Source organism: Vigna unguiculata, chromosome 1, assembly GCF_004118075.2.
Source record: "Vigna unguiculata cultivar IT97K-499-35 chromosome 1, ASM411807v1, whole genome shotgun sequence".
NCBI classification, from domain to species: Eukaryota; Viridiplantae; Streptophyta; class Magnoliopsida; order Fabales; family Fabaceae; genus Vigna; species Vigna unguiculata.
In genome coordinates, this window is record NC_040279.1 from 2,315,434 (window position 1) to 2,339,375 (window position 23,942).

Consider the following 23,942-nt stretch of genomic DNA (forward strand, 5'->3'; position numbering starts at 1 on the left):
TTGAGCGAAGGCCTCTCGCTTGAGCGAGATGGGCTAGCTTGAGCGAAAACTCGAAGTACTCTCTGTTTTCAGTCTCGCTTAAGTGTAACGATGTTGTTTATATATAAATATTTTTTTTTCTGTATTGCTAAAAGTGTTTTACTATATATAGGTTATATTTAACTACATAGAAACTAAAATAATAAGTATGTAATATATACAATACAACATTAAATCATTAAATTTATTTTGGAAAAGACAAATTTATGTTTCAAGTTTGAAATAGAAACAGTTTATTAAGACTAACTATCCAATATGAACGATTTTATATATCCAAGCAAAACAGAATTACTTTTTATTAAAATAGTTTAATATATGTTTTTAAGGTCAATATTTTAGCATATATTATTAACATGAATAAACTAGAATATGTGTTGATTCCAAATATCAAAGTATACTTGAGCATTCTCCACGTTATGTGTTTGCATTTTGTCTTTACTTGTTAACAAGATTTTTATCAAAATAAAACAACATACAAATTTTTTGTAAATTTGAGTAAATTATAAAAAATTGAATTCCATTAGTTTGGATGAATGTGTTATTTATTTATTATTTAAATTAAGAAAGGCCAAGTATAGTACTTTGAATTTAAAAGTCAATTTTTCATATGGAAAAGTCATCAGCCACCTCATTTGAATCCTACCACCAACCAAAATACACCTGCTAATAATTTTCAGAGTTCAAATATTTTTTCTTTAGAATAATTTTTTAAAGTGTAAAATATAATATGCTAATAATATATATTGAATAGTTTCATGCGTAATATATATATATATATATATTGTAGTTAGTAATAGTAATCAGGGAAATTTTTGTGTGAACTTAATCATTCATAATTACTTATTAGTTTACTTTTAATTAATTTTACATGGTGATGATTTTTTTTACCTAATTATTAATTTTATTTGATATAGAATCATTTTGGTTCGTGGATATATAATCCGGCCGGTAATAATTTAATATTCAAATAATACAAACTTTGATTTCCATTCTTAGTTTATAAAGAATAATAATTAAACTTAAAGGTGAGTATTTAAACTCGTGAATTAATTATATAAATTGTAGATTGTGAGGTTGTGAACTTTTAATTTTGGATATTACTTGGATGTGAGTTATTTAATTTAGGTTCTATTGTATGACAGTCAGTAAAAATAAATGATATAATTTGTAAAGATGTTAACTTAAAATATTTAATATATTTTAGATATTATCTTTTATCCACAACGTCTTGTATTATAAATAAAAATAAATAAATATCCATAAAAAATTTAAAGATGATGGGTATGGGAGATATGATAATTAAAGAAAAATATAAACATATAAAACTTCATTTTGCTATAATCACCTATATAAAACTTCAAATGATGATTAAGAAGAAAAAAGATACATCTAACTTGATAGTAAATACTCTTTATACCACCTTAATATTAGCAAAATGAACTCAATTCTGGTGAGTTTCAAAATATATTTATGATATAACATTTTTTTAATTTTCAAAAGTATGAAAATATCAAGAAATGTGTTAAAGGATAATAAAATATATACAATACATCCTTAAAATAAAATATAGCTGTTGTTGAAAAAAATTCAAGTATGAACCATAGTCTTACCTTGAGTAAAATAAATAAATTAAATACTATATAAAATAAAAAACTGATAAATATATTATTTTAAAATTTTTGGTTAAAATAATGTATATAAAAACTAATGCATAAATTTATATAGAACTACGATACCTTAATTACTAATTCCCAAATGTAATATATAAACCCATCAGCTGCACTTGCACATGGGTGTTTCAACATTTATATAAATAAATATATACTGTTTTTATTTTTAATCTATCTATATTTATAAATAATTTCATTAAATTTCTATTAATGAAATCAATTGATTAACAGTTAAAAATACAACTCAGTAATATGGAAAAGTCAATTAACAGTTAAGAAATAAGACTTATAATAATTTGGGAATCTTTATTATCTATTAACGTTATAGTCTTGAACGTTATTTTAGAAGAGTTAATTATCTCTAAATTAATTAGTATAATTAAATGTTTTACATTAAACCCATCAAAACACATGCACATATATTTATATTTTTAATTTTAAAAATAAATATGAATACATTTTTAAATTTTATTATAAATATTTTTTTATTTAATATTAGATAATTTATTTATTAAAAATATTTATTTTAGTTTAAAAATATTAATTAAAAAATAAATGAATAAAACCGTTTAACCTAACAAAACAGTTATATATTTTTATAGAATATATAATAATTATATTCAAACCGATAATAAAAAACTATGATGCACCAATACTTCAACTTGGGTCATGTATCCGTGTTTAATATGTATCTGTATCCGATATTTTATGACACTTTACCGATACTTATCAATGAAGTTTATATTTTATTGTAGTTTACTACGATTTTATAAAATACAAACTTCATTGATAAGTACTACTATATAGTAATCGTAGTAATTGGTTTCTAAATGGATAAGTACTACTATATATTATATACAAACTGTATTTTATAAAATCGTAGTAAACTACAATAAAATATTTGAATAATGATCAATTTTTGTAACAACAAATAATTAGTAACTATATAGTAATCAATTTGGGTACCAATTTAAAAACTAAAAATTATTGACAATTAAAAAAGTTATAAAAATTATAATTGGTATCTAAATTGATAAGTAAAATAGTCTTTATTATGAATTGTTTCTAAATTGTTCACTAATATTAGCTATCAAGGTTTTGACTATCAAAATAATTGGTTTCTAAATTGGTCACTAACATTAGTTACCAAGGTTCTGGCTACCATAAAATTTGGTCTCTAACATATTTTTTGTTACTAAAATTGATCATTATTTAAGAATTTTCTTGTAGTAGTACTTTTATGATGATAATAATTTATATTTTTTATGTTTACAACTTTAGTAATATAGTTTTAATTTGGATTCATATAATAATAATCATATATTTGTTATGTTTTTGAGAATTATTGTACATTTTTCAATATTTATATATCGCGTATCTATTACGTATCGTATCCTATTATTTTTAAAATAAACGTATCAACATATCAGATACGTATCGTATCTGATACACGTATTGTATTTATGCATCACAGATAAAAAATGTTTTATCATAAACATACATATATGATTTATTGATTTTCGTAATAATATTTTAAAAACTATATTTATGCTAACTTTTAATTAATTACTGAATGAAACATTTAAGGATGGCAACAATACGGGGAGGATGAGTTTTATTATCTCATATCCATTTCATAGAAAAAATTCATCTTCATCATGTACTCAAACTCAATGGATATCAAATTTTTGTCTCGTCATCATTTTCACCGCATAACGATATAATCTTGTACCTATACCTGTACCCATTTTCTTACTACGTCAATATTAATTTTAAATAATATTTATAAAATAATAAAAACAACCGTAAATGAAACATAATATTATCAAATATTCAATATTAATATAATTATTGTTTCTTCGATATCAAATATTTTGAAAAAAATTATAATTGTATACATTTTAAATTAGAATACCAAATAAAAGTTCATTAGAAACAAAATATTTATTAAATTTGCAAACATTAACATAACCTAGTTGATAAAATTTAAAAATATTTAAAAAAATATATAAAAGAAAAACAAAGATTCAAATTAAATTATATTTTAAATGTTTGTTTACTTCAATTTTTTAAATTCTAATGAATATTTTTTTATATACTAATAAAAGTTATAATACATCATTTGATAAAAAATGACGCAAATAATTGTACTAGTCCATGTCTGAAACCACGTTCGAGAGAAGCACAAAAACCTAATAGTTGATTGTATCAGTCCACATTCTTCCACTATATATAGTAAGTACTGTTACAATCAAAATTGCTTCATGCACCAATTACTCCATTCCACCTGAAATTGAAACATAAATGTTATAGCAACTATGAACACGCAAAGGAAGTATGAAGTAACCATAATCAACCAAACCCGCAATGGAGATACAAAGCCACTAAACGAGCAACAGAGATGCATTGTAGATTGCAGAAAAAACAACACCTATAATTGGATCTCTTAACAGAAACAAACATCAAGGTTTTCAAAGTCAGAATTGAACGAAAAAATGAAAAAATTTGAAAACCTAAAGAAAAGAAAGGGGAAACCATTATCATTTGGAAGCAAGGTGAAAATTAGAACAAAATCGCGAGTTACAACTGCAGATGCAAATGGTTTTACTAAGATTGAGATTGAGAAAAAGCGTAGCCAGGTGAAGCTTGAGGATATTGTATCTTAGGTGAGTTATTCGGACGTTGGTACTGTGTCTATTTTGTCGAACATACGAAGAAAGTGATAAAAATGTTTTTTTTTTTTTTAAATATATAAAAGGGTTTGGAAAAAAAAAGATATGGAGGGAAATAAAATTTTCTTGGGGTTCATCATAAAACCCCTAGTACTTATCAGAGGTTTAAGAAACATCCCCTGTGTGTATAAATTGCCGGAGGTTTTATAACCTCCTTTAATAAATCTCCATTAATTTTTTTTTGTAGTGATAAAAATAAAATTTTAACATATATCTTGTATCTTTTGAACTTTAATATATGTTGGATGGTGATAAAAAAAATCATGACAATTACACTAAATTTTTATATTGTAGTAAATAAAATTTATATATAGAATTACACTAACAAAATTACAATATGATTGATAATAAGTTAGAAAATAAAAAAATAATTATATAAAATATATCAAAAATAATATTTTACATGATGAAAGTAAACAACAAATAAAAATATTAAAAAATTAACAAATGTGTAACTTAGGAACAATTTGTGAGACTATTGAATGAAATCACACAAAGAGAAAATAAATGTATACTTAAGGATATGATAAGATGAAAAATATTTTAGAGATATAAGAAAACTTTTCAAATATTAACATATATATATATATATATATATGTATATATATATATATATATATATATCAATGGTTGAGAAATATTGAAAATTGTTTTAGCGAAACAAAAAAGTCATTCAAATGGAATGAAAATTAATAATAACAAGTAAAAAATAAATTTTTTATATATTACTTAGTAAATGAAATGTTTATGCTATTAAACACTTAAATTGAGAGTTTTAAACTCTCGTGTGAAAGAAAAATATACAATAAATAACAATATTAAAAAATAATAAAAATATTCATATTTAAGACATAAATATTTAATCGACATATATCATTTGAACATAATTATATAAATGTTATGATCAAATGAAAAAACATAATGAAGATACGAATCAATTTCATGACAAACCAAATAATTAGAAGAAATAAATAATAAAAATAATATATATATATATATATATATTACTTAATTAACTGTGATATTTTAATAATTTAAACAGAAAAAAATATAAAAAGAAAATAATATTATGATGAGTGTGGAGACTAAGACAAAATAAATATAAACATTTCATTCTCAACTAAAATAGTCAGAAATTCCTGATATTTATATAGGTCGATATAAAATTTCTTGTCGATACAGAATTTCCTGTTAAAACCGAAACAAATTCGTACAGGATAATTTTATTTGTTATCTCAAAAAATGTTTAGTCCTACAATTAAATTTAAATCAATTATTACAGATAATATATTTTGTCATAAAAGTATTGAATGTATAATTTTATTTATTTATTTTTAACTTTTATTGAATTGTCACTTTTGACTTTGGAAGTTTCTAGCAGCACCCATGTCTCTTTTGGACGGTGAATAGGGTCGGAATATGACCAACTTGAGGCGGGCCAACGAAAAAACGACACGTGTTCCATGTGCTTGCTTCCATCAGACTTAGGTCTTATAAAAACTCTACTATGTTATTTCTTGCTCCGTTCAAAGCACGCCGTGTTTCCCTCTCTCATCCTTTCGCATTCTCAATACCCTTTTGATTTGTGAAAGGTAAAATCTTCTCTTTTCCTTCCTCTATACTTTCTTTCGATCGGAAGTGTTTTTGGTTGTTCTTTTCTCGACGTGTTCTTCAGATCTTTTGCTGCATGCTGCATCTGCTGTCTTGTATTCATTTTTTCCCCATGATCTTTCATTTTTCAATTTTTCAACTTTGTACAGTTGGGTGTTTTTTTTTTTTCTTCTGATGTTCTGTTGTTCGATCTGATCAGTTATTTCTTGTGTTTCGGCCATTGTTGTTTTCTTCATAAAATTGAAGCAGTGAGAGAGAGATCTGTGTTGGTTTGTTTTCACGTGACCTGATCACGAAGGCGCTTGATCTGTAAGCTGGCGCTGTTTGAGTAGGGTTTTAGATTTGTGATTAAGGTTTTAGTACACAGGTCTTTTCTTTTTCCTGTTTGATTGATGGGTCTTTTTTCTTTTCTTTAATGGTGCATGCGAGTTTATTGAATTTAGGACGACTTTTTATGTTTTATGGTCGGATATAAATCTGACGTATTGCATGGATCTACCTTGAACCCGTGATTTTTTCTTTCTTTTTTTCTTTTATCTGTCTTAGTGTCCTTTCTGGTTTTGGAAGTAGAATGTGGATCTGTTCTCAAAGGATATAGCTTTTTGAGATCTATGCCATCTGTACTCCCACAAAGGCAATTTTCTTCTTTTATTTTTTATTTTTTACTGGTTATGATTTTACTAATTTTAAAACATATCATGAATATACTGAAAAATTGTATTCCAAGTCAATTGCAGCGCATGTTTTACTTGACCTTTCCGCCTGAGAACCTCAGTCTGTAAAAATTATTTTTGCATGGCTAATCATTATTAACTAAATATACCGATCATCCCTATGTTTATTCTGATTATCACTGTGGTTGCGTTTTGCATGTCATGTTGGGGATGGACTTCGTCTACTATAGGTAGACTCAGTTGTTCGTTTTTTGATGAACATTTGGGTTTCCTGGTGTCTTCGGTTCTAAACTTTCCGTGTATACTTTTTGACCATCAAACATTCATTAAGTGATTTTTGATTAAATGTGGATTTTCATTAGTTAATGGTAGTGCTTATGGTCAATGCTTTTTCTTTATACCGTCATGTTCAGAGTGCTAAATTTACTAACTTCATTTAACATTGGACACTTATTTTCAGGAAAGCCACCATGGTTGATCAGGTCCAACACCCTTCAATCATGGACAAGGTTGCTGGTCAGCTCCATCTACGTTCGGGTTTTTCATCTGGTATTAAGAGTTATGATGGAGCCTTCCACCACCCTGCCATGTACCAAAGACCCTCTTTTGGGAACTACTCAAATGCTGCATTGCAGTATCCTGTGATGTCCTCATGCAAAACTACTATGGATTTGTCTGCTGCTGCAACAACAACTTCCCCTGTTTTTGCCGCAGCCCCAGCAGAGAAAGGCCATTTTCTTATTGACTTTCTCATGGGAGGTGTTTCTGCAGCTGTCTCAAAAACTGCTGCTGCTCCCATTGAGCGTGTTAAGCTTTTGATCCAGAACCAGGATGAGATGATCAAAACTGGAAGGCTTTCTGAGCCCTACAAGGGTATTGGTGATTGTTTTAAAAGAACAATGGCGGATGAGGGTGCTATTTCTCTATGGAGAGGAAACACTGCAAATGTCATCCGTTATTTCCCCACCCAGGTTAGTTATTTCGTAATTTTCGTTTGGACAAAATAGACACTGTCCTATAGAGATTTGATTGGTGTTGTTCTTCAATCAGCTTAGATCTTTACCATAGAAATTTATGTTGACATTTAACCTTGGATAAGTTTCAATTACGATTGAATAGCTTCAAAGTTGTTATATAATATTGTATGTGATACTGAATTCTCTGTTTGAATTCTATCAGGCTTTGAACTTTGCATTCAAGGACTATTTCAAGAGGCTATTCAACTTCAAGAAGGACAGAGATGGCTACTGGAAGTGGTTTGCTGGCAACTTGGCCTCTGGAGGTGCTGCTGGTGCATCATCCCTCTTTTTCGTTTACTCCCTTGACTATGCCCGTACCCGTCTTGCCAATGATGCTAAGGCTGCAAAGAAGGGAGGAGAGAGACAATTCAAGGGTCTTGTTGATGTCTACAGGAAGACATTGGCATCTGATGGTATTGCCGGTCTCTACCGTGGTTTTAACCTCTCATGTGTTGGAATCATCGTGTATCGTGGTCTGTATTTTGGATTGTACGATTCCGTGAAACCAGTTGTCCTCACTGGATCATTGCAGGTTGGTGTTCTGTCCTTATTACTGCTATTTGTCATATATGGTGTTGTGTTGCGTCGTAGTTACTTAGTGGTGATATGTGTTGTGTTGTGTCGTTAACCATGTTACCTGACATAACTGGATTGGGTGGGTTGTTTCATTTTAAGAGTAAATAAATACTTAACTTTGTTTCGTAATTATTTTTAACATAATTCACTCTGTGTACAATAAAGTTACCAAATAATCCTAGTTATTAAAGTGAAATGCTTTAGTCAGTCTATTTTTTAATTCAATGACTAGAAGGTCCTGTATTTTGAGTAAATATATTTTCTATGAACACCATCAAGTAACTTTAAAATGTCAAAATTCAGAATGAGATCTAATTTTAAGGATGAAAAACAAATATTACCATTTACATTTCAAATAATCAAGTTGTTCATGATCTACTTAATAATGTTCTTTGAAACTTTATTGTAGTGAAGTCTAATTCAATTTCCTTTGTATGGATTTCAGGATAGCTTTTTCGCCAGCTTTGCCCTTGGATGGCTCATCACCAATGGTGCAGGTCTTGCATCATACCCAATTGACACTGTGAGAAGAAGAATGATGATGACCTCTGGTGAAGCAGTGAAGTACAAGAATTCCTTGGATGCATTCCAACAAATCATCAAGAATGAGGGTGCCAAGTCCCTGTTCAAGGGTGCTGGTGCCAACATCCTCCGGGCTGTTGCAGGTGCTGGTGTGCTTGCTGGGTATGACAAGTTGCAGGTTCTTGTCTTCGGCAAGAAGTATGGTTCTGGTGGTGCCTAAGAGTTCCTCGGTGGTGCTCAAAGAGTCTTTTTCTTTTTTAGATGGCGATGAAAAATCTTTCGGTTCTGAGAGTTTAGACTAATTGCAGCCACAAATTTTGTTTAATAAATTTACTAGATGATGGGACATTGTCCCAGAAACCCTTTTTATATTTCATGGTGGAGATTTTACTTCAGAAAAAGAGTATGATTTATTTGAGTGGCGGGGAAAGAGGCTGTCACTTGGAATTCCATTTTCTTTATATGATTTTAAAATTTGTGATACATGTTCAAGGTTCTTTTTCAGAATAAAGTGCAGATGAAAGTTCTGCTTTCATGATTATTGATATTGGTGAAAAGTAAGCTCTTAGTTATACCAGTATTATTTGGATTCTGCATTTTACTTTTGCTTTTGCTATTTTATATTGTCATTTTAGTTACAAAAGTGTGGCAATTCATTACTAAATAAGTAGCATATTGCATCTTTCTTTGGGCAGGCGAATAAAGTAACTATTGGTATAATTGGTAACTTGAAAATTTTCTCAGAACAAACTGTTGAATATATTCTTGTGGGGTATGACTAAGGTGTATAATTGGTCCTTTTTGTTTGGTTCATTCATGTTTAGAAAATTGTAAGTAGAGTAGGCAAAATTAACCATGGTACTTTCTTAGTACCAAATCACGTGGTATCTCTTTAATCATTCTCTTTCCACAGTGCCAAATTTAATGTGATGAAACATTAGCATAGTACATTACAGACAATTAGCCTGCAAATTATCTGTTATACCATATTATATATATATATATATATATATATATATATATATATATTGTCTATCTCTGTATATATATAAAATGAAATATAATCGGACCAAATAGGCTAAAAAAATATTATTTGATATTATTTTAAAAAATTGTATGCATTGTAACATCTATGGACAAAGATTATACTTGAAGATATCTCTTTTGTTATAACTAGTATACTGACCCGTGCATACGCACGAGACAAGTTATATTGTTATAAACGTTGTTATTAAAGTAATGAAATAGTAAATCTAAGTGATGCAATAATAATTTCTGTTTTAAATATAATAAACAGAATTGATATCACAATATAATATAGTTAATTGAGTGAACATTTTTTTATCTTTTTTATTTTAAATTTTTTTAGAATAATAATATAATTGCTATTATATTTATTTAACCATTAAAAATACTAATAATAATATTAATATAAATTATAAATTATAAAAATTTAAAAGATTAAAACTCTATTTAACAAAAGTATTTAGTATAATAAAATTTTCTATAATTAAGAAAAGCACACTTATAATAATAACACCATTATGAATAATAATAATAATAATAATAATAATAATAATAATAATAATAATAATAATAATAATAATAATAATAATAATAATAATAATAATAATAATGATACCAATAATAATAATAATTATTATTATGCTATAAATATTAATATTAATGCTAACACTAAGGCTAATGTCAACTATAATAATTTATAATTATATATAAAGATATACATTAACAACAAAACAAATAAAAATGACAAGTAATTGAAATAAGATCCCGTAGTAAATTAATTTAAGATGTGTGTCTAACTATAATAATAATAATAATAATAATAATAATAATAGTAATAATAATAACAATAACAATAATACCATTATAATAATATCTCATAGTGATAAAAATAATAATAATACAATAACTACATATATAAAGATATATACATTTGTTGTGTCCTCTTTTGTTTATATAATTTTATCCTCTTAATTATTATTTGTTAAATTAAAATAATTATTCATAATAAAAATTATTTGTCTATTTTATCATTTTATTAATTTTAGTAACTATTTTTATAATTCAAATAATTACACAAATATAAAAATAAAATGAACAACAAAACAAATAAAAAGTGCAAGTAATTGAGATATGATCACGTAGTAAATAAATGTAAAATGTGTATTTAACTATAATAATAATAATAACAATAATAATAATAGATAATAATAATAATACTAAAATAATATCGCGTAGTGAAAAAATAATAATAATACAACTACATATATGAAGAGATAAATAAATAAACAACAAAACAAATAAAAGAGTCAAATAACTAAAAGATGATTCATAGATAGTAAGTAAAAGTAAAATGTGTATGTAAACATAATAATAAAAACAATAATTAATAATAATAATAACTATTATAATAATTATAGTTCTAATTAATAATAATAATCTATAACAATATATAAAGAGATTATCTCTTTTGTGTCCACATTTCAAATACCAATTTTACCCTTTAAAATATAATTATTTATAAAAATTTTGAAAATTGACTCTTACTTTTACAAACTTTTTCATAAAATTGTTTATCCCTGCTCTTTTCTTTTTCTCTGTTTATCAATCGTTATTCTTTTATTTTTTATGATATATTTCTCTTTATTTTTAATAAATATAATTTTATTTTATATATTATAACTTAATAACATTACATTATTATCACTTACTATAATATCACGTATATTTAAAAAATGCGTATACACATGCGCAATAGTAATAATAATAATAATAATAGTAATATAATAATAAAAAAGTTGTAGTTAATAATAATAATAATAATAATAATACTTATAGTTAGTAGTAATACTAATCATAATAATTATAGTTAATAATAATAACAATAATAATTATTATTATAATTAGAGCTGATAATAATAATAATAATAACTATAATTAGAGTTATAATTGATAATAATAACAATAAAATAATAAATATCATGAAAATTAGGTTATATTGTTGTAAATGTTATTATCACAATTAAATGAATTTGTAAATTCAGTTTTAAATATAATAAATAAAATTAATATCACAATTTACAAAATAATTATAATTGTATATGACTCGTGCGTGTATCCACATTTTTTTATTTATTTCAAATACGTTTAGAATAATAATATAATTGTAATTATATTTATTTAACCATTAAAATAATAATAATATTAATATAAATTATAAAAATTTTAAAAGATTAAAAATCTATTTAACAAAAGTATTTAGTATAATAACATTTTTTATAATTAAAAAAACACTTATACTAATAACATCACTATGAATAGTAATAATATTAATAATAAAAATAATAATGATACTAATAATAACAAACAAATGATAATGATAATAATAATAATAATAATAATAATAATAATAATAATAATAATAATAATAATAATGTTTATCTTATAAATATTAATGTCAATGTAAATACCAAGGCTAATGTTGACATACTAATAATCTATAATTACATATAAAGATATATACAACAACAACAAAACAACTAAGAAGAACAACTAATTGAGATATGATCTCGTAGTAAATAAAATTAAGATGTGTGTCTAACTATAATAATAATAATAATAATAATACCATTATAATAATAATATCTTGTAGTGATAATAACAATAATAATCATTATAATAATATCCCGTAGTGATAATAATAGTAATAATAGTAATAATAATACACTAACTAAATAGGTAAAGAGATACACATTTTTTATGTCCTTTTTTTGTTTTTACTTTTTTATCCTCTTAATTATTTATTAAATTTAAATAATTATTCATAATAAAAAATTATTTGTCAGTTTTATTATTCTACTAATTTTAGTAACTATTTGTTTTCAATTCAAAAAATACCAAGACATAGCGATAAAATGAATAACAAAACAAATATAAAGAGCAAGTAATTGTAATATGATCCCATAGTAAATAAAAATAAAATATGTGTCTAACTATAATAATAATAATAATAATACCACTATAATAATATCGCGTAATGATAAAAAAAAAATATTAATACTACTACTACTACTAATAATAACAATAATAATAATATTAATACAACTACATATATAAAGAGATAAACATCTTTGGTGTCCTTTTTATTTTATCAATTTTATCCTCTTAATTATTATATCCCAAGGGAAGGACTCTAACAGCTGTCGAATGAGACTTTCTTTTTAGTACCGGAGAATCAAGGAACGTAGGAAGTGAGATTTCAAACCTACCTCGCTACGCTTTCTTGCTGCTTTTGAATATTTTAAATTTAAATAATTATTTATAATAAAAAATTATTTTTCAGTTTTATTGTTTTACTAATTTTAGTAACTATTTTTTTTTTAAATTGAAATAATTGTTCAAATGGAAAGATAAATGAACACAAAACAAATAAAAATGATAAGTAATTGAAACATGATTCCTACATAGTAAGTAAAAGTAAAATGTCTAGGGATGTCAAAAAAATATGTACCCGCAGGTATCCGCAACCGTAAGAAACGAATATTAAAAATGGATACCCACGGGTACGGATATTTTTGATACTTGCATGTTAACCGGGCGGGTACGAGTATCATAGTATCCGTACCCGTGGATACCCGTACCTACTAAACTTTAATTCATAAAAATACCCATATACATATATATATATATATATATATATATATATATATATATATATATATATATATATATATATATATATATATATATATATATTAGTAAAAAACATTGTGACCTAATTTTTTATAAGTTGCACATCTTGTCTTTTCTTCTATCTTCATTTTTCCAACTTCAAGTATTGGTACATTGTCTTCTTCTAGGTACACCCCTTGACATTATTCTCTTTCCTTTCTTTGAAATTGGGCATATACATCAAACCTTATATAGACAGTGTATGGTATGTTTGTTGTCAAATGATGGAATCAAAATAAGAATACTTAACACGTGGCAATTGAATTTTATTATTTGGGAGAAAGTGAGTTGATTGATCAAAGCACTAATTAAAGAATTTTCATTGTGTTGAAGGTCACTTTATATTTATTTTTATAATTATTTGGACTTGTATGAACTTGAGTTTATTTGAATTTTATATTTAAAATTTATGACAGTGATGTATTTTATTTTATTTCAATTTATGATTAAATATTTTTTTCTTAAATAATTTTATAAATATCCGCGGATATCCGTGGTTACCCGCGGATATGAAAAAAAATAAGTGGGTACCTGACAGATATGGATACGGATACACGACAGATATTTATCCAGCATGTAGGGTATGGGGGAACTACTACCCGTACCCTACCCGACCTGTTGACATCCCTAAAAATGTGTATCTAACAACAATAATAAAAATAATAATAATAACTATTATAATAATTATAGTTCTTAATAATAATAATAGTAATATAATAATATTAGTACTATAATAATAGAAATAATTATAATTAATAATAATGATAATAATATTTATAGTTATTAGTAATAATGATTATTAATTATAGTTGATAATAATAACCCGTGATGGATCTTGACCAATAATTTTGGAGGAGTCAAAATAATTTATAGTAAAAGATTTTGAACTCATCAATAATTTATTCGGAATAAAAATCTTCAGTTATTCATTTTTGAATGTAAATAACCATATTGCATTCAAGAAATTCATCTTTCATCTTATTCCGAATTTTGTTTTGATAATCTTCGTTGTAGAAAATGAAACATTAAGAGTTAAATAAAATGAATTAGAAAATCAATCAAGTAAAATATCTTTAATTTGTTTGTTTTTGTCAAAGATTGACATAATTCAATAATGGTTGACAAATCCTTCAAATTTGAATGAGTATGAACATCAACAATGAAATATTAGAGTGAAATTTTAAACTAATCATATATTTATCAATATACCTTCTTTTTAAGTTTAAGACAAAAAAAAATAATTTATCATAATCTAATAAAAATTGAGATGTAATTACTAACAAAAATATATAATAGTAATAATATTATATATTACAAGAGTAATAACTTTACTACTAATAATGTTAATAATACTAATAGTAATAATATATAATAGTAACATATAATAATAATAACTATTATTATTATTATTATACTAATATTTGTTATAATTTTACTACTATCCCTATAAATAATATTTATAATAATATATTATTAATAATTTGAAATATTAATACTTATAAAAATAATACAAATAATAATATATTTATAATTAATATTATAGTTGAAATCATATAGTAAAAAACGTTGAACTCATCAATAATTTATTCGGAATAAAAATCTCCAATTATTCCTTTTTGAATGTAAATAACCATATTGCGTTCAAGAAATTCATCTTTCATCTTATTCCGATTTTTGTTTTGATAATCTTCTTTGTAGAAAATGAAACATAAAAGTTAAATAAAATAAATCAGACAATTAATCAAGTAAAACATCTTTAATTTGTTTGTTTTTGTCAAAGATTGACATAATTCAATAATGACCGACAAATCCTTCAAATTTGAATGAGTATGAACAGCAACAATGAAATATTAGAGTGAAATTTTAAACTAATCATATATTTATCAATATACCTTTTTTTTTTAAGTTTAAGACAAAAAATAATTTATCATAATCTAATAAAAATTGAGATGTAATTACTAACAAAAATATATAATAGTAATAATATTATATATTACAAATAACAATAATAACTTTACTACTAATAATGTTAATAATACTAATAGTAATAATATATAATAGTAACATATAATAATAATAACTATTATTATTATTATTATTATAATACTAATAATTGTTATAATTTTACTACTATCACTATAAATAATATTTATAATAATATATTATTAATAATTTGAAATATTAATACTTATAAAAATAATACAAATAATAATATATTTATAATTAATATTATAGTTGAAATCATATAGTAAAAAACTTTGAACTCATCAATAATTTATTCGGAATAAAAATCTCCAATTATTCCTTTTTGAATGTAAATAACCATATTGCGTTCAAGAAATTCATCTTTCATCTTATTCCGATTTTTGTTTTGATAATCTTCGTTGTAGAAAATGAAACATAAAAGTTAAATAAAATAAATCAGACAATTAATCAAGTAAAACATCTTTAATTTGTTTGTTTTTGTCAAAGATTGACATAATTTAATAATGACCGACAAATCCTTCAAATTTGAATGAGTATGAACATCAACAATGAAATATTAGAGTGAAATTTTAAACTAATCATATATTTATCAATATACCTTTTTTTTTAAGTTTAAGACAAAAAAATAATTTATCATAATCTAATAAAAATTGAGATGTAATTACTAACAAAAATATATAATAGTAATAATATTATATATTACAAATAACAGTAATAACTTTACTACTAATAATGTTAATAATAATAATAGTAATAATATATAATAGTAACATATAATAATAATAATAATAATAATTATTATTATTATTATTATAATACTAATATTTGTTATAATTTTACTACTATCACTATAAATAATATTTATAATAATATATTATTAATAATTTGAAATATTAATACTTATAAAAATAATACAAATAATAATATATTTATAATTAATATTATAGTTGAAATCATATAGTAAAAAACGTTGAACTCATCAATAATTTATTCGGAATAAAAATCTCCAATTATTCCTTTTTGAATGTAAATAACCATATTGCGTTCAAGAAATTCATCTTTCATTTTATTCCGATTTTTGTTTTGATAATCTTCATTGTAGAAAATGAAACATAAGAGTTAAATAAAATAAATTAGACAATTAATCAAATAAAACATCTTTAATTTGTTTGTTTTTGTCAAAGATTGACATAATTCAATAAAGGTCGACAAATCCTTCAAATTTGAATGGGTATGAATATCAACAATGAAATGTTGGAGTAAAATTTTAAACTAATCATATATTTATCAATATACGTATTTTTTTTTTAAGTTTAAGACAAAAAAAATAATTTATCATAATCTAATAAAAATTGAGATGTAATTACTAACAAAAATATATAATAATAATATTATATATTACCAATAAGAATAACAACTTTACTACTAATAATATAATGTTAATAATACTAATAGGAATAATATATAATAGTAACATATAATAATAATACTAAAATTTTTTATAATTTTACTACTATCACTATAAATAATATTATTAATAATTAGAAATATTAATACTTATAAAAGTAATACAAATAATAATATTATTTATAATTAATATTATAAATGAAATCATAAATAAATGAAAAAAATAAAAACAAATTGACTTTTGTAGGATTTGAACCCGGATCCTTTTGTATCAGAGTTTTAAAATGACGAAAAAACTAATTTTTATGACACGTGTCAATAAAAGAAAATAAATATTATAGTAATTTTGGTAGTATTTTTTTTTTTCAATATGTAATAGATTATCTGGTAGCAACTGTCTTTTGAAGACTTGTAAAAGATCCTGCAAGCATGAAAAACATAACTGAGCTAACTATCTGTTTGCTTTCATATTTTTATATTCAATTTTTTAGATATTTTGAGTTATATAAGATCTTTCTAGTTATGTATTGGGAGAGGCTACAAATCTGAAGAGCTCACAGTGTAAAATAATATTTGAGATAAATGATCTGAAAATTAAGTAAACAAATACTTTAGCTTTTAGTCCAAAGTAATTTTCAACAATATTTGCTGTAAAATTATTTTCAGTGGAAGTTTAAGTTCTTCAACAATCCAAGTTAATTTTGTGTTGAAATAAATTAATGTAAGAATTGTTTGTCATTTTCTTTCTTCTGTTACTCTCTCCATTTAAAATTATGTTTAAAAGAATAAAAAAAATTTAAGTGTAAACAATTTTCAAAACTTAATTCAGTATCATTTTTTTAAGCTAACACATTGGATATGATATTTATCTTTGGTTTATATGTTTTTTTATATATAAATAAGGAAAACAATTTTTTTTCTTTATTTTTTATTATGATGTTGTAGTGAAGTATCTTTCAATAATTACTCTGTACCTAACAAATTAATTGACTGTTTTCAATAAAATTCTTCTTTTCTAATGTATTTTCTTTATGAAAATCCAATTGAAACTTTACCTAAAAAAAGTAAAACTTAGTTTCATCCTAACTCGACCTGATATTGCCTTTTCAATATAGATAATTAACTCACCAAATAAAAATCATATTGAAATTGAAACAAAAACATTTTAAAATATTTTATGAGTTTTCTTATAGTGGGTATATTAATTATCTTGTGACAAATGATTTTGATAACATAATGAGAATATCTTTCTACTAGGATTCTTTTCTGTCTTGTGATCTTATAAAAAAATCATCAATTATTTGTGACAATCATTCTTAAACTTATCAAACCTTATTTGTGACACCTTCATGTTTTTAAGGTTTTTCTTTTAGTTTTATTTTCAATTCCAAAGCTTTAAATTGATTCAATTCCTAATCCTTACCTTCCAAAATTTGTGTTTCAATTTTATATGGAATCATATTAAAGTGAGTGAACAAAAGTGACTTGGATCAACCAGATCACAAGTTTAGAAAAATATTATTCTTTTTGTTAAATATACAATTTTCAAACAATGTTTCTAAGTATCTTTATCATCTTCATTTCAAACTAGGAAACTCCATTGAATCTAAGAAGAAACAAATCACACATTGAAGCCGAACCAGTTTGGAATAGTTAATGCTTTACATAGCTAGCTGCCACTTTAATGATCCACAATTTCTGCTTTTGCTTAACTTTGACCAGCTTTTCAAGCTCTCACCTAAATTTGTGTTTCCAAATACTATTTTCTCAGCAAAAGCAAGAACAATTCCTTGCTTGCAACCAAGGTCTTCTCTGGTTCCTGGATCTTGTAACATTGAGTCAGACATTCTGATATTCAATGTTTGAGATTGTCTGTAATAATGGAAAACTATTTGTTTTAAATATGTCTTTGATAAGATAATATTTTATTATTATTATTTCTCACTCTTCTTTCTCTTTTCTTTTTCTGCGTTTTCTTAACCCTCCAATTCAGTTCTCTTCTGGCTTCTCTAATTCTGTTCCAAGGTCAGTTCTTGCACCCAAACATCTCTTTGCCTCTCAATAATCTCGCCCAAACGCGATTCTAGCTATCGCCATTATCCTTTCTTCTCTCCCTTTATTGAAAGGTTGTGTAAATTTGTGGTGAGAGGTTGTTATTGGTGATGTGTGATTAAGGTGTGTTTGTCAGAGTGAGGTGGTGATTGCATTGAATCTTCAAAATGAATGATGGTAGGCAAATGGGGGTGCAGTATGTAGATACTGGGTTTCCCTATACTGTTTCTGAAAGCTTCATGGATTTCTTCCAATGCCTCACCACGCACTTGCCTGTCAATTATGCTCACGCTGGCTCAGTGCTCGATCAGGTTTTGTTTTCACTGCTTCTGAATTTTTGTTGTTGAACATAACTTTTCTAGAGAAGAATTCATGATATTAGTCTGGTTTGGAGGTTTTAGGTGCATAATATTCAATGAATTGGGAATTGTTTTTGCAAGGATTCATTCATTTTTTTTCTTGTCCCGTATCGCACACTGGTTTTGTTGGGTTGGGAATAACATCTCCCTCTACTAATGATATGTTTGAAACATAGAACATTGAATCAACACTTGAAAATAAGTTAGACCTAAACTCAACTTTTGATATTATTTAAGCTGATACTACTTGTGGCTGTTGGAGTTATTGAGTTGCGTGCTGTGGATTATTATCATAGCAGTGAAAGATGTTCGTTCTTGTAAACTTTACGCTTGGAGTGTGTTGCAGATCACCCACAGATAAATAATATTAACAAAATAAGACTGAGTTTGATTTAAATCCCAATCCTGATACTAATGTAACCATAAGAATGAAACAAAAAGAGTATATTTCTAATGGGGCTATATAGATCAAGTAGTAGTACAATGTTACAGTGAAAGTGTCACAAGAACGCCTCCCTTTAATCCATTTGTACCTTCAATGTGAAATTGGTCTTTTTCTTTTTGACATTAGTCTTATTTGTTAGTATATTGAACCTCTCCTATTTGAATTGTCATCTTTTCCTATTTGGTTAAGGGTCTTATCAATGTACTATAAATAATTGATCAAGAAAATTCTTATTGAAATTGACATTGTAAATATGTTGAAAATTATAATTAAAAACGCATTAATGACATGTTTTTAGGAGAATTTTCTATTTTAAATTCTGGGCTGTACTGGTTAGCATGTGTCTTTACACAATTTTGTATGCCTTTTATCAATTAAACACCGATAATAACATGTCTGGTCCTATAATGTCTGTCCAGGAAAGTATCTACTGGACAATGAACATGAACCCTTACAAGTTTGGATTGTCTGGCCCTGTAACTACATGCTATTATGGTTCTTACGAGATAAATGATCATTTTCCAAGAATGGAGATGGATAGGGGAAAGTGGGAATACCCTTCAACAATAGTCGTGGATGAACCAACTCCAATTGAATCTCCATCTGGAAGAGATGGAGTCACAAGCATGCAGACAATCCCGGAAGAATGTTAGTTGAAACTGTATTTTCTTTTGTAGCCTACGGTAACATACAATTGCAGTTTTTTGTTTTTGGGATCGAAGACACATTTACAACTATTTAATAGTGTCATGTCGGTATCAAATTGTTGCCTGTGTTGTGAAAAGTGTTGGAAAAGCATAGACAAGAGCTCTTTATTTTCTTTGAATACTTAGATATCTTATGGTTATATTTAGGATGGTAGGTTTCTTACAATAATTTGTTAACCTCTTAAGCTTGTTTTTCAGGCAGTCCAAATCATCAAGAATCCAGTAGTAACGAGGTAGGAGGCTTTATTTTTAAGAAGGTCTATTTGAATGTCTCAAACTTAATTCTTGGTTTAACATGTATCCTCCATATTTCTACCAAATAGACTATAGCAGGGTGTGCTTGCATCAAAGTTGTTCTTCTGATTCACTGAAACTAGTTTTCTTTCTTAAAAAATGCAAAATATGATTTCTGAAATGATCATTGAATTGCATGAACTGATTTCATGTAATAACTGCATTATTTTGGTATACGAAGGTGGCAATAAGGTTCCAATCCATTATTTGCGATGTAGGTCATGTGGCAAGACAACATTGATCCAGATAATATGACATATGAGGTGAGATGCACTGCTAAATCTATATACTATATGCTCAAGCGTTATATCGGGTTCAGAAATATCTTACTAAGAAAAGCAGTTAATATTTTGAAATGTTAAGGCAGAAGACGAGACAAATTTGACATGTATCTGTCACAGTAAAAAATGTGTTTCTGTACTTGGTTATTTCTACTTTGTTTTTGGTATAGCTAATTCATTTTCATGCGATCTTTTGATGTGAGGCAATAGGGACAGTGAAGTTATCATCTATTTTATATAGTTGACCTCTGATTGGTTATCTTTTACCATTTTGTATTGATGTCTTAAACATTGGTTGTTGTAAAAAACTCTTCTTTCCCAGTTCAACAAGAAAATGCGATTACAAGAAACATCAAGCAATAAACAAAAAATAGGTATTACCTAATATTTGTAGACAACAACAATCTATTCTTGTGACATTCATCTCTTCTTGTTGTTCATTCATAGAATTCACAATACAATTTATAGACTTATTTTTTATCATTGTACTCAAAACGACTATAAATAACAACGACTAATACATTAACTACCCACAACGACTAATTCATTAACTACTGTTAAGACTCTTACGGCTAATTCATTTAAGTTTATTCTAAATCCAATAATATTTAGAATGTTTGAATTGTAGAAAGAGCCTATTCCAAGTACAGGCATGTTTTCCTTAGTTGAATTGGCAATTATTAACAAATTTTAATATTTTGACCTTCAATTATATTGTGTAATGTTGGGTAGTAGTACTAGAAGACTTTTGAAACCTTAAGGTTTTGTTGGCCAAAAATACTATCTAATGTGGCAGGAACTACTGGACCTGGGTGAGGCAGTGGGAACTCATAATCGTGGTCTTTCCCAAGAACTTATTGACACACTTCCAACCTCAAAGTACAATTTTGGGAGCTTATTTAGAAGAAAAAATTCTGCGAAAAGGTAACATTTTGTTGTGCTTCATACTCTTGTTTTTTTGTTGGAATATTAAACCGTTTAAGAGACTGAGGAGAATATAGGCGGATAATGAAAATTAGAATATTTAACTTAATGTTTAAGCACATCTAATCCATGTTAGATTATGAATCAAACAAGATCAATCACAAAAAGGCAATAAACTCCATTGAGTAGTTCCCAATACCCCTAAGGAATAGAATACAGAAGCGTACTTGATAATTGAGAACAATTGATGAAAGATTGGTACATGATCTTCCAACCGTAAAAGAGCACCTGAAGGTTCTTTCTTGATTTACTCTTCTGATGGGAAGAAAAGAAAAGAACATGAATAATACATCTTGTGCTCACAGATGGGGGACCATAACCCATTATAGAAATTCTATCAGTTACTTAATTTCAATATTTATAATTTGCCCCCTTTATCACATTAGAATATTGTTCGTATCTACATATTTAATATATCAAGATATATATATATATATATATATATATATATATATATATGACCCAAATTGCTAACTATCCATGTACCGACTAAGGGAACTAGTAACATTTATTTTCACTGTTTAAGGAATTATAAGAAAAAACATTATGATTCCGTATTATTTTTAATTTATGCAGGACCCAAAACAAGATATATGAAATGCAATTGCTTTTCTTGTTGTGTGTCTATTCTCTCCTTCTTGCGTGTTCAATATTTTGCCTTGATCTAAATGCTTGGAAAATAGGTGTGTGATTTGTCAGATGTCTTATAGAAGAGGTGACCAGCAAATAAAATTGCCATGCAGCCATGTTTACCACAGTGAATGCATAACAAGATGGCTTAACATTAACAAGGTCGGAGTTAATATGTTATTCTGAATTTTATGCCTTGTCTCTTTGTCAGCATCTCATTTTACCTTGTGTTTTTTCAGAAGTGCCCAGTTTGTAACATTGAGGTATTTGGTGAGGATTCATCTAATTAGCATCAACATGGAAAAAAAAAAGATACAGAAGCAAATTCATTTTCCTTCTTGCTCCATTAATATTTTCCCTTATTTCATCCAGCTCTTTTTCCAATCTTAATTGTTTACAGTTTGATACTAGAAACATTGAATGGTAATATATTATATTGGTTAATTTAGTTTCATTTTCGTGCTTCTTCTCTTATTTGAGCTCCTAACTTTGTGATCATAGTATAAGAATGTTGAAAAGAAACCTGTGCATTTGATCAGCATTTGAAAAAAAAAAGTAAAATCATCTGAATGGTTGTAGTGAAAAATGAATGAGAAGAGGAGGTCATTTGAACGAATATGGTAATGTTGTAAGTTGATTAAAGTGAGAAACAAATGGTGTTTAAATAATTCACACGAATGGTTGACATTAAAATTAATTAAAGCAAATATATGATGCATTATATTTTATGTTACAAATTATATGTATTAAAGTTCCTAAATATAGTTTTGAGTAAATTACAGGGTATTGCTTTGTTTTAGGGAATACCATGTCCGCAATTACTTTATCATTCGGTCTGCAAAATCCCTCCGAAATCTATAATGATGTAACAGTACCCCCTCTTTGTTTCTTTGGGAAAACTTTTTAAGGGAAAGAGTTGTTTGACTTTGACTACCATTTGATAATTTTTTTAGGGATAAAATATAAAATTTAATTTTTATAGTTTTAAAAGAAAGATAAAATAAATAGTAATGAGGGATAATGTCAAATGATAATAAAAAAAAGAGGCGTAAAAATATTAGTGTCCTTTATGTTAAATCCGTTATTTCATATGCAAATGCTTGTTTAATATTATTTTTTTGTTTCGAGTTTATTTCGTATGCAAATACTTGTTTAATATTATTTTTTGTTTTGAGTCGTAACTAAAATAAATGTGGAAA

The 23,942-nt window shown here is 25.7% G+C and overlaps 2 protein-coding genes across 2 annotated transcripts; both read left to right on the forward strand.

The window, feature by feature from the left end:
• Positions 1–5,967: 5,967 nt before the first annotated feature.
• Positions 5,968–9,400, forward strand: LOC114192141 (ADP,ATP carrier protein 1, mitochondrial-like). The gene is made up of 4 exons (XM_028081761.1): positions 5,968–6,033; positions 7,187–7,697; positions 7,906–8,277; positions 8,767–9,400. Exons 2-4 carry the CDS (start codon positions 7,197–7,199, stop codon positions 9,061–9,063), a joined length of 1,170 nt encoding a protein of 389 aa, XP_027937562.1. The 5' UTR covers positions 5,968–6,033; positions 7,187–7,196; the 3' UTR covers positions 9,064–9,400.
• Positions 9,401–18,545: 9,145 nt separating this feature from the next.
• LOC114177597 (E3 ubiquitin-protein ligase BIG BROTHER-like) lies at positions 18,546–23,197 on the forward strand. Its single transcript, XM_028063011.1, has 7 exons — positions 18,546–19,354; positions 20,267–20,495; positions 20,753–20,787; positions 21,067–21,111; positions 21,926–22,053; positions 22,797–22,905; positions 22,983–23,197. Exons 1-7 carry the CDS (start codon positions 19,211–19,213, stop codon positions 23,031–23,033), a joined length of 741 nt encoding a protein of 246 aa, XP_027918812.1. The 5' UTR covers positions 18,546–19,210; the 3' UTR covers positions 23,034–23,197.
• Positions 23,198–23,942: the final 745 nt, after the last annotated feature.

Bases quoted from the DNA above. Each gene is read 5' to 3' on its own strand.
- LOC114192141 (XM_028081761.1), top strand. From the start codon at position 7,197: ATGGTTGATCAGGTCCAACACCCTTCAATCATGGACAAGGTTGCTGGT. The intron at 7,698-7,905 runs GTTAGTTATTTC...GAATTCTATCAG, and splicing joins TCCGTTATTTCCCCACCCAG to GCTTTGAACTTTGCATTCAA. The intron at 8,278-8,766 runs GTTGGTGTTCTG...TATGGATTTCAG, and splicing joins TCCTCACTGGATCATTGCAG to GATAGCTTTTTCGCCAGCTT.
- LOC114177597 (XM_028063011.1), top strand. From the start codon at position 19,211: ATGAATGATGGTAGGCAAATGGGGGTGCAGTATGTAGATACTGGGTTT. The intron at 19,355-20,266 runs GTTTTGTTTTCA...ATGTCTGTCCAG, and splicing joins CTGGCTCAGTGCTCGATCAG to GAAAGTATCTACTGGACAAT. The intron at 20,496-20,752 runs GTTAGTTGAAAC...CTTGTTTTTCAG, and splicing joins GCAGACAATCCCGGAAGAAT to GCAGTCCAAATCATCAAGAA.